The sequence below is a fragment of the Hyperolius riggenbachi genome, chromosome 9 (genome assembly GCF_040937935.1).
Source record: "Hyperolius riggenbachi isolate aHypRig1 chromosome 9, aHypRig1.pri, whole genome shotgun sequence".
NCBI lineage: Eukaryota > Metazoa > Chordata > Amphibia > Anura > Hyperoliidae > Hyperolius > Hyperolius riggenbachi.
The window spans coordinates 42,298,958-42,315,929 of NC_090654.1; the positions used below are offsets into that span (position 1 = coordinate 42,298,958).

Consider the following 16,972-nt stretch of genomic DNA (forward strand, 5'->3'; position numbering starts at 1 on the left):
AAGGGACAAGTAAAAAAAAAATGATTTTAACTTACCTGGAGATTGTTACAGCCCCTGGAGTCCTCCTGTACCCACGACACCAGTCCAAGTCCTTCTGGGCAGCAGCAACAACCCCCACAAAGCTGGCCTGCCGCTGTCAGTCTGAAGCTACTGCATATGCGCAGCCCCTAATCACGCTCCCGCGGCTAGGAGCACTCTGCACATGCACAGTAGCAAAGTTCACAAACTGTGCATGTGCAGAATGCTCCGGAACCGGCCCGTGGGAGCGTGATGAGGAGGAGCATGACCGGCCAGCTTGGCGTCGTGGGCGCAAGAAGACTCCAGGGGGCTGCAAGAAGCCCCAGGTAAGTTAAAATCATTTTTTATTTTAACTTAAAGAGACTCCGTAACAAAAATTGCATCCTGTTTTTTATCATCCTACAAGTTCCAAAAGCTATTCTAATGTGTTCTGGCTAACTGCAGCACTTTCTACTATGACAGTCTCTGTAATAAATCAATGGGCCTGATTCACAAAGCGGTGCAAACACTTTGCACGCCTGTGAAAAGCCCTTTATCACGCCTAAACTTAGTTTAGGCGTGATCTGAAGGAATTCGCGCGAACTCCCGCGCGCAAAGTTTTGCGCGTGTAGCGCGGTGCGCTACGCGCGCAGCACACCGTGCTTCGCGCGAAGTGCCCATTAAGCCCTATGGGACTTTGCGCGTTCGCGCGTACGCGCGGAAACTTCGCGCGAGTTAGAGCACAAAGCGGTGATAACTTTGCTGGTGCAAAGGTTATCACGCCTAAAGTCTTTTAGGCGTGATAACTGAGTTATCACCGCTTTGTGAATCGAGCCCAATGTATCTCTCTCTTGTCAGACTTGTCAGCCTGTGTCTGGAAGGCTGCCAAGTTCTTCAGTGTTGTGGTTCTGCTATGAACTCCCCCTTCCAGGCCCCTCTATGCACACTGCCTGTGTATTATTTAGATTAGGGCAGCTTCTCTCTTCTCTCTTATCTTTTACAAGCTGGATAAATCCTCCTCTGAGCTGGCTGGGCTTTCACATACTGATGAATTACATACGGGCAGAGCTGTCTGCACTCTGCAGTAAGAAACAGCCTGACACTTCAGTGGAAGATAGCTGCAGGGGGAAAGAAACACACAAATGATCTCTTGAGATTCAAAAGGAAGGGTGTATACAGCCTGCTTGTGTATGGATGTATTTTCTATGTGTGGACATCAACCTACTTCCTGTTTTGGTGGCCATTTTGTTTGTTTATAAACAAACTTTTTAAAACTGTTTTTAACCACTTTTAATGCGGCGAGGAGTGGCGAAATTGTGACAGAGGGTAATAGGAGATGTCCCCTAACGCACTGGTATGTTTACTTTTGTGCGATTTTAACAATACAGATTCTCTTTAAGAATCACTTTAAATGCACTCACTACAAGTCATAAATGAAAATGCAACAAGACTCACCAGCTCTATACACCAGCCCACTGCCAGCACTCTTTGGATATATTCATCTGTCTGTAACTCTGGTCCTGCCAGCTCCTGAAATGATGCCAGAACTGTCACACCCCGAATGCACTTTCCCCCAGGGGTGTGATACTCCAGAACCTGTAGACCGAAGGAGGACAGCTTGATTTTTAAAGGGTAAAACTGAGTACACTTGTGGACAGAAGAGGGGCATGTGATCAAAGGGTAACCTTGTGCACTCCCGTGATGAGAAGACAGACAAGGTGATTAAAGGGCAACAAGATGAGTGCTGGTAGACAAGTTGGCTGACAGGAAGAGGTCAGGACTCAGTAGTGATGGACAAATTTGTTTGCTGGTGGATAGTTTGTGGCAAATGAAAGCTTGTTAAATGTTCGCATTTATCATTTAAGTCAATGGCAACAAAATTTAGCGTTTAATAGCAAAGTCCAAATATATACTAGAATCACCAAATGTGTGGGGCATCTTATAGTTAGAACAAGGTAGCATTTTTTTCCCAAAATACCTTTTAACCTTTTGCGGTTTTTGGACATACCTCGTGTGTCCAGATCTGTGCCTCTCTGTGTTCTTGGATGTACAAGGTACGTCCAGTGCAGAATGCTGCTGTTCTCGCGTATCCGTGCGTGCAAATGCGCGCTCCTGTCATGAGTTCATGTGCATGCATGCTCTTGCACTCAGTGATGAGCAGAAATTACGCCCCCATGTGTAATTGCACATCATAATACGCAATTACGCATCGTAATGTGAAATACCGGGATACTAGCGTATTTGGTAGTTAATAGTTCCTAATTGTAATTACGCATGAATTTACGCATTATTTATGCATAATTTTGTGCCGACTTTGGCAGTGAATAGCAAAGCACCCATACATGCTATTGCTACCAAAATTGCTACATATGTTAATAATAATAATGGGTACAAGTTACAAAAATAATTGTTCAAAAAGACCTTGTAGTTTTTGAGAAAATCGATTTTAAAAATACAAAAAAAAATGTTTTTTAAACTAATTTTCTGTGTTTAAAAACCATTATTATTTGCATTTTTAAAATGGATTTTCTCAAAAACAATGTCTTTTTGAAAAGTTTACCTGTACCCAATATTCTCCTGAACAAATGAAGCAATTTTGGTAGCAATAGCATGTATGGGGGCTTTGCTATTCACCATCAAAGTTGACACAAATTTACCCGTAAATTTGAATGATTATACAAAAAGTCAATTGAATTACGAATATGTCATTACGTATATGCGTAATTGTGAATATGTATGCATAATTTTGCATAATTGTAATTAGCACATTTCGATCACCACTAGTGCACTCTCCCAATCATTCACATAAAGTTAGGAGAGAAAAATAAAGTTTTTTTGTAAACTAACGGTGAGCCCAATAAAAAATAAAGTCTTTTTTTTAACCCCTACCAGACTAAAAATATCCCTGTGTCACCTATACTTGGCCTTTAGATTCATAGATACCTGTAATGTAGAGATGGCTTGAACCTCCGATTTTAGGTTTGCGAACCTGGAATGCGCGAACTTCTGCAAAAGTTTGTGTTCGCACAAACTTTGCGAACCGCAATAGACTTCAATGGGCAAGCGAACTTCCAAAACTTCAAACACTGTTTCTGGCCACAACTGTGATGGAAAAGATGTTTCAAGGGGTCTAACACCTGGAGGGGGTCAGTGACTACAAGAGGAATTTTTTTTTTCAAAAATACCTTATACTTTTTGAAAAAATCAATTTTAAAGATCTCGTACTGAGCGTGGGAAATGTTCCAACTGCCGCCGACATTAATGGTTAATAGCAAAGCCCCCTTAAATGCCAGTAACACCAAATTTGCATTGGAATGTTAAGAAGAACAGTGGGAACAAAAGGAAAAAAAATTAAAAAAAGACATTATACTTTTTGAGAAAATCGATTTTAAAAGTTCAAAGGAAAAAACGTATACATATTAATGCCGGTCAATGACAGTTTGTGGGAAACAATTCCAGCCGACTTCAACAGTTAATAGCAAAGGCCCCTTACATCATAGCAGCACCAAATTTGCAGGATATGTTAAAAAGATAGCGGGAACCAATATTTAAAAAAAATGGTATTTATTGTTTTTAAATTTTTTTGTCCAGAGTGTGGGAAATTTCCCCAAACAAATGACGTGACTTTCCCCCTCCCGAGCTCTCTGTAACCCTTTGTCCCCATGCAGGCTGGGATAGCCAGAATGCGGAGCCCCGGGCGTGTGGGGCTTCACACCCTGAGCTATACCAGCCCGCATGGTCCATGGTATGGGGGGGCCCCCGGAGGAGAGGGGCGGCCAAGCCTTCCCCTCTCCCCCCGAGCCCTTGTCCAATCCATGGTGCCCCAGGAGGAAGTGGGGTGACGACACCCGGGATGGGGGGGGGTCTTGGTGGCATCTGGGAGTCCCCTTTAAGAAGGGAACCCCAGATGCCCACCCCCCTTCCCAGGAGAAATGAGTATAGAGGGTGGAGATACGGGGCTAGAGCCCTGGATCTTTGGCCTTAACGACGCGCCTAAATAGGGTAACAGAACACTATAGAGACTACCATTACCTCCTTTAGTCGAGAGATGGCATCCCCGATCTCAGGGTCATCCCAATACTCCACTGTTAGATCTTGAACTATCGTTTTAAAGAAGTTGTGGAACTCCTGATGCTCTGCTGAGACCTGTGTGCTGCTCATCCTGATCCCTGTCAGTTAAAAATGAAACACATTCTGAAAGGAGAAACGGCAGCTAGACAGAAAATATAAAATAAAACAAGGTGTATGTTTCCAGGATTATTGACAAGTCTTGATTTTTTGCTGCTTCTTGCCTCTGGTACTGGAAAACCTGGCCCTGGAAAACAAGTCACTTTAGGAGGCAGAGAGGCAATGTTAAAGGACCTCTATCTCAAAAAATAAAAAAAATAAAAAAGTACATGTAAACAAATACAAATAAGAAATGTTTCTTCCAGAGTAAAACATACCATAAATTACTTAATTTCTCCTACATTGCTGTCACTTACAGTGGGTAGTATAAATCTAACAGAACCAAAAGGTTTTGGACTAGTCCATCTCTTCATGGGGGGGGGGGGGGGGATTCTCAGCATGCCCTTTACTCTTTATGAAGACACTCCCTGAAAAGGATTTCTACACATATGGCATCTGGACAGAGCCATTTACTAAGTGATTTTGGAAATAAAGAAAACCCTAAGAATCACCCATAAAGAGGCCCATGGGCTAGTTCAAAACCTGTAAGTTCTGTCAGATTTCTACTACTTACTGTAAGTGACAACAACATAGGAGAAAAGTAAAGTATTGCTCAATTTACTGTGTGTGTGTGTGTGTGTGTGTGTGTGGGGGGGGGGGGGGGGTACTTCTTATTTGCAAGTGTTTACAAGCATTTTACATTTTAAGATTTTGGCCATAGTGGTCCTTTAAGCTTTTGGAGCACAGCCAAATCTTCTACCTGTAGGCGAGTTGGATACCAAATTTTTATGGCAGTTTCCTGATAATGCCAGGGATGCATTTCTGGGTAGAACCAAGTGATTAATATAAGCTCTTCAGGGCATAGCTAATTTAGACCTGTCCCATAAAATACACTTTGATTTATATCTGAAACTTCCGTCTAAGCAGAAAAGTGAATGCACCAACTCCCTCTAACTAAATTAGCAAGATATGTAAGGGCTTGTTCCTATGGGGCAGATCAGAGATTTCACAAATGTGTGTGAGATTTACGGGATGGATGTTCTTTCACATGACAACACACTCAGGGCGTAGACACAAGTGAGGAGCACTTTGTGAGCCGTTTAAAAATACAGTAACATTGACAATTTTTTTTGTAATGGTTCACAAAACGCTCTTCTATGTGTTCCTGCCCCTAGTCTTGAGAAAACATACCCTGCCTCTCAGTTTTGTGTCCTAAGGCATGAGGAGTAAACATCATCTGCTCTCAGCAGTTCTTAATATTAGCTAAATACACCTCATCTCAGATGACCTGTAACACATGACATTACATGTTTTACATTATCATTTATTTAACCACTTAAATAATGACAAGCTGACTTATAAAAACGTCCTGCTAGAGCCTCTTAATGGCTCCAGAAAAGTTTTTATAAGTCAGACAGTGCTGCTGCTGCTGTGCACGCTCCCGCGCATGCACGTGCATTCTCGTGCACATGAAAATAGTGGGGGAGAAAAAAACCACCATAGAAAAATACACCTTTATTTCCAAATAATATATTGTCACCATACTTTGTATTGGGGACATAATTAAAATCTTGTGATAACCAGAACAAATAGGCAGATAAAATGCGTGGGTTTATGCACAGCAGCAGTGTTTATATTCAAACTATAGGGGATGAAATTGGAGACAGTGTATTCATTTTTTCCTTGTTTTTCCCTTTAAAATGCATAGAAAATAAAGTAATAACTGAAAACAAATCAACCACAAAAAGCCTAATTGGTGGTGAAAAAAACAAGATATAGATCATTTGATTGTGATTAGTAATGATTAAGCTATTGGCAAATGAAAGGGATGAGCACGGAAAGGTGAAAATCGCTTTTGTCCATTAGGGTAAAAATCGCTTTGGGGTGAAGTGGTTAAAGTGTACCTGAGGTGACATGATAAGATAAACAAGTGGCTGTGCAGTGCCAAGGCAGTGCTCAATTTTCTGTTAAAATGTTCCTACAAACCATTTTCCTACAGTCGAGTGGTGCATGGTCTGAGACCTCGTTACTCCTAAGCAGGTGTCTCTCAATATCCTGTCAGGTGCAGAATGCCTGAACTGGGATGTTCACCTGGAGTCTGGATGAAAAAAAACTGGAGTCTTCGGGATGTGCTTTGGCCGTTGAATGGCCAAACTTTGATAGCAGAAAATGTCCTCTCTTCCTCTCAACCAACGTGCCACTAATTTTACAGCAATAGTCCTTTAACTTTGGATGTCCTGAGGAGGCAAAAAGGCCAAAACAGGGCATGCCCAGCACTGAACCAAATATACATGCATGGGTTTAGCTCCCAATCTCCTCATCCTCTCATTCCCCCCGCAGGCTTGTCCAATATACCAATATTACTTCACTGAATAACACTGATGGCAGCTATATTCCACCTGCTCAAACATCAATGCTGACCCTCTGTATGACCCAACACAACAATGTTACCCCGCAGGCGTTTATGAAAAAGAGGCAGGAGGAAATGTTGGCACCCAATTTCCACAAGTAGAATATTGGTTAATTTACAGATATTCCACATGGTTAAGTAGGAAATTAGGATAGTAAATATTACCAATAGTTTACTACAACTAAACCTAACCCTAATTTTACATTGAACCCTCCCTCTACCGATGTCCAACTTTACCCACCCCCCTGCCGATGCCTTACCCTAATCTCTCCGCCTGATGCCTAATCCTTATTCGACCTCTCCAATCCTAACCTCAACCCCCCACTTCTACCCTCGAATACGTAACCTTAATGCACCATCCCCCCCCCCCCCCCCCGTGACACAATTCCGACGCACAAATACCGTCCTGCTCTGAGCCCCTGCGGGTCCAATCACCTTAAAGGACATGATCCGCACACTTTCATTAGCCCAATAGGCTGTCTGTCACTTGCGATTTGCGTCCAACTGAAGCCTCCCACCTGAATGCTAATGGCTGCTAGATGTGGTATGGCAGGTAAAGGGTGTATGACAGTGCATCCTGATTGGCTGACGAGCACCTGCTGACGACTTAAATGTAGCTGCATGCATGTATTGCTGTGTTCTATTGCTTGTGTGTGTCGAATTTAGCATTCAGTATGGAGGCAGTGTTGGTGGGTTTTCTGGATGTGAGAGGTCCAGAGCCTGGGTGTGAGAGGTCCAGGCCCACCTGCACTCCCCTCCAGGTATCGCGCATTGGCCTTGGGGCCCCGGCCAGTGAGAGAGGTCCGGGGCCCCTGGCCATCGTGCGAACCAATCGTGTGTTTTTAAACTTGACAGGAAACTTGACAGGCAGCCTATTGAGCCAAAGTACTGGGATAATTTCCTTTAAAGTGATTGGACCCGCAGGGGCTAAGGGCAGAACGAGTGGAGCTCTCGTCATTGCCATTTGGCAGGCATAAGTTCGTAGCGCTCAGTATGCTGCTCTGATAATGCACAGTAACTCTGATAAGGCACATTAACTCTGAAAAAGCACGCTAAGTGTGCAATAAGGGGAGCTATAGTGATAGTGAATCAACCCAGTTATGTCCAAAGTAAATCAGTTCTCCAATGCCAGTGTCAGACACTGGAGTCTGGAGGAGATGTAGCATCCAGTGCTGCTTTCTAAGGCTGGGATTTGACAAGTGATCAGAAAAAGGAGAGAGAAGAGTGCCTGTATGGTGCAATACATTTAAATCAGTTTGCAAATTGCTAAAGTACGTACAAGATCGCATAAATTTGCAAGCATATCTCCCATGCTCAATGTTCCACTCCTCAGATGTCGACTGTGGCCAGCAGGGGACATCAACAAGGGTACGTGGTAGATCTGGAGTCCAGGCAAGCTCCGTGTGCTGGGTGATAATGAAACGCGTTTCAACATGCCAGTGCGTCTTTGTCAGGTCAGGATCCTGTTAAACACGCAACATACAGTAGGCTAAAAAAAAAGCGCTGGATTTGCCAAGCATGTCTCCAGACATAAAACCTATTGAGCATCTGTGGGACATCTCTTAAATAGAAGGTGGGGAAGAGCACAAGGTCATCCACCAGCTTCATCGTGGAGGAGTGGAAGAGGATTCTAGTGGCAACCTGTGAAGATTTAGTGAACTCCATGTCCAAGACAGTAAAAGCATACAGAAACTCTTGCACAGCACACAATGAAGTCTTTATTCCACATACAGCAGAAACCCCTGTATCCGGCACCAGTGGGAATAACCTGATCAGTGTTGCTCGTGATTTTTCTCTGAAGTAATTTTCGTGGAAGTGCTTTTCACATCAAAAATGGCATTATCGATTTTGCGGAAATACATTGTATTTTCCCAATATTTTGCAAAAAATATTTGCTGACTTGCGTGCATGGATGCCAGAAGCCACTAGGAGCTGCTAGGCGCTGCAGGAAGGCTGCTACACGTCGCTGGAGGATTGGTAAGTGTTTTCAGCAGATTTTTCGTTGTTTTTTTAAAAATAAAGTCCCCGTTATTCCTCAAGCATGCCGGTTAGTTGAAACTTTTGAATAATGGGGAATGTTTTGGATAATGGGGACTTTGCTGTGTATAGTTGCTGGGAAAATTCACTTCTCTGTGTTTGTTTAGGCAGATCAACATGGGCCTGAGTCACAAAGCTTCTCTGTTAAATTATCTCACCTTATTTATTAACTCACAATATATCTCTCCTTAAAGAGACACTGAAGCGAGCGTAAAATCTCACTTCAGTGCTTATATTCAGCAGGGGCATGTGTGCCCCTGCTAAAACGCTACTATCCCGCGGCTAAACGGGGGTCCCTTACCTCCCCAATCCCCTCGTGAAGTCCCGGTCAGCGCTTCCACATTGAGGCAGGGCTAATGGCTGCAGCCCTGCCTCACGCGCGTCTGTCAGCGCGTATCTCCACCTCTCCCCCACCCCTCTCAGTCTTCCTTCGCTGAGAGGGGCGGGGGAGAGGCGGCGATGCGCCGCTGATAGACGGCGCTGAGAGTTAGCCCTGCCTCAAAAGCAGCAAAATCTACAACCATGTTGGTCATAGATTTTGCAGGGGGGGTTTGGGGGGTAAGGGACCCCCGTTTAGCCGCGGGCTAGCAGCGTTTTAGCAGGGGCACTAAATGACTTAACTTATGATTTAACTCTCCTTATCTAAGTTAACTCATTGGTTAGCTCTCCTTATTTGACATAACTCATGATTTAGCTATCTTTGACATCACTCATGGTTTAGCTCTCCTTATTTGACACAACTCATGGTTTAGTTTTCCTTATTTGACATAGCTCATGGTTTAGCTATCTTTGACATAACTCATGGTTTAGCTCTCCTTATTTGACATAACTCATGGTTTAGCTCTCCTTATCTATTTATCTCATGCATTATCTCTCCTTATTTGTTTTTCCTGCTATATCCATGGCAGCATACAATTGGGTAAACCCCGCCCCACATACAGGTCTATTTCTCTATAAATCAAACACTCCCCCTACCCTCATTGCTTTTTTTTTCCTGTCCACGCGACAGGTCTATCCCAGAGTTCAGGGAGAAGTTTTAATTTTGCCCTTACCTGGCTGTCTTCTTACAGCCATCCGGCCAGGTTCAGCCTCTCCTGGGCCGAAGCTCACCCAGTTTGCCTCATGGAGAGCGGGGGGCAGAGCCCTCTGACTGGCGGAGGAGACGTCTTCGCTGTTTTACAGCGTTTGATTGACGCTGGATGCGCAGGGCACTGGCCGGTACCTTCCCAGGCGCGGGTGCGCTTGAAGAGATGCACACTTCCGCACGGGGCAGGCAGGCAAACTTCCGCGTTCCACGGAGAGGAAGTGGGCGGAGTTAGCAGCGTCGGTAGGACGCTAAAAGCACGGGAAGGACTTGCAATCATTGCTGCACTGGGCACAGCCACGAGGAGGATCTCCGCGTACTTCAGGAAGAAGGTGATATGCTGGGTTTATTTATTACTACTTGGTTGGTCGCCGTGCCAACACTGACTTACAATATGCAACCTGCAAATAGTGCATTGGAATGGAGTCTCACAGGATATATTACCATGCTTTCTTGCAGGGGGCAAGTTGGAGTACTTTTGCCGGTTGTCCTGCTGGACGTGTTTGTGCCTGTCAGCTTGTGCGGAAAGGGGGGTGAAAAATATATTTACCTTTAGGTAGAGGTATCCTTTTATTTCGTGTGTACCCCGTGCTTAGTACCCACCTTTTTCTTCACAGCCTCTTTTCTGTGTTGAAAATGGAGCCAGATGCCCAGAATACAAGCCAGCATAAAATCCAATAGGTAAGGGCAGATATGATGTATTATTATTATGTATTTGTTTCGAGTGATATAAATAAAAGAGTGCATACTGAGCAGAACTCTCTGCTTTGTCTTGGCAGCCCTGCATCTTCAGGAGGAAGCAAAGACAAATCAAAGTCAACCTCTGCCTCGGGGTCAAAAGCTACTAGCAAGACTAAACACATCAATAGGCCTGATAAAACTGTATGCTGGGCAGGTGGGGATAAGCCTATGCCAGACAAACTCGTGTGTGAAAATTGTTTATATTCACTGCCTGTAGAAGAGGAAGAGGATTTTCCTGATATTGAAACAATTGTGAAACAAATTGTACAGGACACATTGAAGGAGAAACGTAGGGAGACGCTCACGCAAGGATCTACTGAGGCAAATATGGATGAGGGGGAGACAACCGAGCTAGAAATAGGATTTGACTTCGCAATGGTGAACCACTTAGTTAGGGCAGTAAAGACTGCGATTGCATGGGAGGAACCTGTGGAACCTCCCAAGAAAAAGTTGAGGTACTATCCTCATTTAAAAAAGGACTCTGAGTCTTTCCCCCTTATGGAAGAGGTTAATGAGCTATTCCTGGAAGAATGGTCTAAGCTGGAAAGAAAACCACAACTAGCTCCAAGGTTTACTAAATTATACCCGCTAGAAGGGGAGATAATAGGAAAGTTGGAGGCTCCACCTACGGTAGATGCATCAATTATTAGACTTGCCAGACATGCCACATTACCTTTAGAAGACTCAGTATCCTTCAAGGACGCGCTTGAGAGAAGAATGGATTTGGACCTAAAGAAGGCTTACCTAACAATGGGCTCCTCAGCTAAGCCAGGGATTGCTTTGACATCAGTTGGTAAGGCAATTCGGGCCTGGGCAGACAATATGGAGGGAGCCATTAAAGCGGACTGTGAGAAGGAGACATTAATTGCTTCCTTAGAAGAGTTCAGACTGGCGGGAGATTTTGTTGGTGAATCAGGCATTGATGTCATAAGATGCGCCTCAAGAGCTATGGTCCAGACTGTGACGTGCAAGCGGGCGATGTGGCTGAGGCACTGGGCAGCTGATAATAATTCCAGAGTGACGTGGTGCAAAATCCCGTATGATGGCAAACACCTATTCGGAGAGACCATGGACAAGGCTATATCTAAAGTGACGGGAGGTAAGAGTGGGCTCATTCCACAGGAAAGAAGGATTAGAAGACAGCCGTATAGTAGTGATAGACGCTCCTTTCGCTTTAGGAGAGAGGACAATACAGCATCGAGAGGAAATAGAGGCTACAGAAGGCAATGGCAGGGTGCACAATCCACATTATCGAGGTTCTCCAAGAACAAGAGCAGTCAGCCAACACCTCAGAATCAAAAGACCTTTTGAGGGTGCGCCCGCCCACACGCTGCTGGTGGGAGCAAGGCTACAGGCCTTCCACAGTGTGTGGGCGAGACAGGTGGGGGACCCGTGGGTCATAAGAACTATAAAAGAGGGGCACTCCTGGAGGTTTCAGTCCCCACCACCAATCAAGTTTTTTGTACCAACAAAGATACCGTCAGACAAGAGGATGCTGGAGACACTACTCTCGTATGTACAGGAACTAAAGAGGAAGAAGGCGATAGTCCCGGTTCCGCAGGAACAGAGATTCAAGGGGTTCTACTCTACACTATTTTTTGTCCCCAAAAAATCGGGAGAGCTCAGACCGGTACTGGATCTCAGGAGACTCAATATGCATATAGAAAAACTAAAATTCAAAATGGAATCAATCTATACTATAACAAAGGCCATTCAGCCGAACAGCTGGTTAATGTCTATAGACTTGTCAGATGCTTATTTACATATCCCAATACATCCAGAGTACAGACAGTATCTACGCTTTGCCATAGGGAACAACCACTTTCAGTTCACAAGCCTCCCTTTCGGCATCTCAACAGCACCAAGAACTTTTACGAAGGTACTGATAGCCCTAATTGCGCTGTTGAGAGTAAAGGGGGTAAAGGTACACCACTACCTCGACGACATACTGTTGATAGCCGAAGACAAGGAAATACTGATAAATCACAGACAGCTGCTGATTCAAACGTTGGAAAGATTCGGCTGGATTATAAACAGAGAGAAGAGTCAGCTACAGCCGGCGCAAACATTAATATACCTAGGAGCGGAATTCGCTACAAGGGAAAACGTTATTCGCTTACCAGAGGACAAGATTACGGTAGTCGTGGCAAGAGTGCACGAGTTCCTCAGCCACACGGGATGGCCAGCTCATCAGTTTCTGAGAATAATGGGCACCATGTCTTCAGTCATTCCCATGGTTAGCTGGGCAAGATGGCATTCCAGAAGACTGCAGACAGAATTCTTACACAGATGGGACAGAGTGAGCCTGACACAGAGTATAGAACTGAACAGGGTCATGAGACAAGAATTAACATGGTGGCTGAACAAGAACAATCTGAGGAGAAGCCTACAGCTGAGAATGACGAAACCACTGGTAGTGACAACAGATGCCAGTATGACCGGGTGGGGAGCAACGCTGGCAGACAGATATGTACAGAACACATGGAAGTATCAAACGAGATACCTAACGGCGAATGTCCTGGAACTCAGAGCAGCACGGCTGGCACTGGAATACTTTGCGGTCAACCTGAAGAACAACCACGTAGTATTGAGAATGGACAACGCATCGGCAGTGGCATATGTGAAAAATCAGGGAGGAGTAAGGAGCAGGACACTCCTAAGAGAAGTAACACCCATAATGGAGTGGGCACAGAAGAATGTGAGGTCATTGACAGCGGTACACATACCGGGAAGGCTGAATGTCAAGGCAGACTATCTAAGCCGTCACATTGTAAGCAACAACGAATGGGCACTGAACATAGACGTCTATCGGGAGATTTGCAGGAGATGGGGAACACCACAGGTGGACATCATGGCCAGTCCAAACAACTACAAGTGCCAGAGATACTTCACGAGGTTCAGAACCTCACAGGCGGAAGAATGGGACGGCCTCACGTGGGATTGGAACTTCAAACTGGGGTATGTGTACCCCCCAGTCCCGATAATAATGAGGCTGTTGTGCAAGATTATGCAGGAATCGGCTACAGTAATTGCAATACTTCCAGACTGGCCACGCAGGCCTTGGTACCCATTACTGAAGAGTCTGACGAGAGAGGGGCCAGTCCCACTCCAGACTAGTGTTGGGCGAACAGTGTTCGCCACTGTTCGGGTTCTGCAGAACATCACCCTGTTCGGGTGATGTTCGAGTTCGGCCGAACACCTGACGGTGCTCGGCCAAACCGTTCGGCCATATGGCCGAACTAAGAGCGCATGGCCGAACGTTCCCCGAACGTTCGGCTAGCGCTGTGATTGGCCGAACGGGTCACGTGGTTCGGACCCGAACGCGCTCTGATTGGCCGAACTGTCACGTGGTTCGGGTAAATAAATACCCGAACCACGTCATATCTCCGCCATTTGTCTGTGGGTTTAGCTTTGGGTAGGCAGGCAGGGTAGTTCGCGCTCCAGCCACGCTAGCCAGGGTCCCCCCCAGTCATTGTGTGTCGCTGCTGGGAATAGTAGTACACCGCTCGCTCAGCATTCTGTTTACTGCCACTCTGTGTACCTCGCTCAGCCACACTATATAGCATTCTGTTTACTGCCACTCTGTGTCTGCTGGGAATAGTAGTACACCGCTTGCACAGCCACACTATATAGCATTCTGTTTACTGCCACTCTGTGTACCTCGCTCAGCCACACTATATAGCATTCTGTTTACTGCCACTCTGTGTCTGCTGGGAATAGTGGTACACCGCTCGCTCAGCCACACTATATAGCATTCTGTTCACTGTTCTGTGTCTGCTTGGAATAGTGGTACACCGCTCGTTCAGCCACACTATATAGCATTCTGTGTACTGTTCTGTGTCTGCTGGGAACAGTAGTACACCGCTCGTTCAGCCACACTATATAGCATTCTGTGTACTGTTCTGTGTCTGCTGGGAACAGTAGTACACCGCTCGCTCAGCCACACTATATAGCATTCTGTTCACTGTTCTGTGTCTGCTGGGAATAGTGGTACACCGCTCGCTCAGCCACACTATATAGCATTCTGTTCACTGTTCTGTGTCTGCTGGGAATAGTGGTACACCGCTCGCTCAGCCACACTATATAGCATTCTGTTTACTGTTCTGTGTCTGCTGGGAATAGTGGTACACCGCTCGCTCATCCACACTATATAGCATTCTGTTCACTGTTCTGTGTCTGCTGGGAATAGTGGTACACCGCTCGCTCAGCCACACTATATAGCATTCTGTTCACTGTTCTGTGTCTGCTGGGAATAGTGGTACACCGCTCGCTCAGCCACACTATATAGCATTCTGTTTACTGCCACTCTGTGTACCTCGCTCAGCCACACTATATAGCATTCTGTTTACTGCCACTCTGTGTCTGCTGGGAATAGTGGTACACCGCTCGCTCAGCCACACTATATAGCATTCTGTTCACTGTTCTGTGTCTGCTTGGAATAGTGGTACACCGCTCGCTCAGCCACACTATATAGCATTCTGTTTACTGTTCTGTGTCTGCTGGGAATAGTGGTACACCGCTCGCTCAGCCACACTATATAGCATTCTGTTTACTGTTCTGTGTCTGCTGGGAACAGTAGTACACCGCTCGCTCAGCCAGAGTATATAGCATTGTGTTTACTGCCACTCTGTGTACACCGCTCAGCCAGACTATATACCATTGTTTACTGACACTCTGTGTACACCACTCAGCCACACTATATACCATTGTTTACTGACACTCTGTGTACACCGCTCAGCCAGACTATATACCATTGTTTACTGCCACTCTGATTCTGCTGGGAACAGTAGTACACCGCTCGCTCAGCCAGACTATATACCATTGTTTACTGACACTCTGTGTACACCGCTCAGCCAGACTATATACCATTGTTTACTGACACTCTGTGTACACCACTCAGCCACACTATATACCATTGTTTACTGACACTCTGTGTACACCGCTCAGCCAGACTATATACCATTGTTTACTGCCACTCTGATTCTGCTGGGAACAGTAGTACACCGCTCGCTCAGCCAGACTATATACCATTGTTTACTGACACTATATAGCAGACTATATAGCATTGTGTGTACACCGCTCAGCCAGACTATATACCATTGTTTACTGACACTCTGTGTACACCGCTCAGCCAGACTATATACCATTGTTTACTGCCACTCTGATTCTGCTGGGAACAGTAGTACACCGCTCGCTCAGCCAGACTATATACCATTGTTTACTGACACTCTGTGTACACCGCTCAGCCAGACTATATACCATTGTTTACTGACACTATATAGCAGACTATATAGCATTGTGTGTACACCGCTCAGCCAGACTATATACCATTGTTTACTGACACTCTGTGTACACCGCTCAGCCAGACTATATACCATTGTTTACTGCCACTCTGATTCTGCTGGGAACAGTAGTACACCGCTCGCTCAGCCAGACTATATACCATTGTTTACTGACACTCTATGTACACCGCTCAGCCAGACTATATACCATTGTTTACTGCCACTCTGATTCTGCTGGGAACAGTAGTACACCGCTCGCTCAGCCAGACTATATACCATTGTTTACTGACACTCTATGTACACCGCTCAGCCAGACTATATACCATTGTTTACTGCCACTCTGATTCTGCTGGGAACAGTAGTACACCGCTCGCTCAGCCAGACTATATAGCATTGTGTTTACTGCCACTCTGTGTACACCGCTCAGCCACACTATATAGCATTGCGTACTCTGCCAGTCAGTGTGTATATTGCTGGGATCAGTAATACTCCACTCACCGTCAACCACTATATGAGCTCAACATGAGTTCCCCAGAGACCTCCGCTGTGAGCAGCACTCCCAACAACAGCAACAGCCAACGCCCCACGCAAGCTATAACATCCACCCCAGCAGCCAGTGGTCAGCAGCAGCCCTCCCCGGAGGAGAACGTTGTGTCCATCAGTCCGTCGCCAGAGCGATTAATGAGGGCTGCCATTGAGGAGATGATGGGGCCTGATGTGGAGGAGGAGGTCTGGCTCAGGCCAGCATCCCAAGTTAATGTTGAGGACGATGAGGGGTCTGTGTCTGGGGATGTTGGGGTGGCAGAGGTGGTGGGTGGGTCAGACTCAGGAGAAGAGTTGTATGATGAGGATGATGATCGGGACCATCTGTATGTGCCTCAGAGTCCGACCCCGGAAAACATGTTGTATCGTGTGTTTAGGTACTAAAATCTGCGTTCCCTCCCAGTAGTGTTGGGCGAACAGTGTTTGCCACTGTTCGGGTTCTGCAGAACATCACCCTGTTCGGGGTGACTATATAGCAGACTATATAGCATTGTGTTTAATGCCACTCTGTGTACACGGCTCAGCCACACTATATAGCATTGTGTTTACTTCCACTCTGTGTCTGCTGGGAACAGTAGTACACCGCTCACCCGCCACTGTATAGCATTGTGCTCTGTGTCACTGCTGACAATAGTGGTACACCGCTCACCCACCACTGTATAGCATTTCTGTACTGCCACTGTACTGCTGCCAGTCAGCGTGTACTTTAAG

General features: G+C 45.7%; 1 protein-coding gene across 3 annotated transcripts in view; it reads right to left on the bottom strand.

Annotated features, from left to right (window-relative positions):
• Positions 1-16,972, bottom strand: part of LOC137531572 (farnesyl pyrophosphate synthase-like) — a 63,335-nt gene that overhangs the window by 12,724 nt on the left and 33,639 nt on the right. For 2 of the 3 annotated variants that reach the window (XM_068251498.1, XM_068251497.1), the window contains exons 2-3: positions 4,030-4,166; positions 1,453-1,593 (exon numbers count right to left, since the gene is read on the bottom strand). In XM_068251498.1, coding sequence (XP_068107599.1) covers positions 1,453-1,593; positions 4,030-4,158 — 270 coding nt within the window. In that variant the 5' untranslated portion in view covers positions 4,159-4,166. Of the gene's footprint in view, positions 1-1,452; positions 1,594-4,029; positions 4,167-7,853; positions 8,010-16,972 lie in introns of those variants that run through there. The other variant, XM_068251496.1, reaches the window with a different exon arrangement.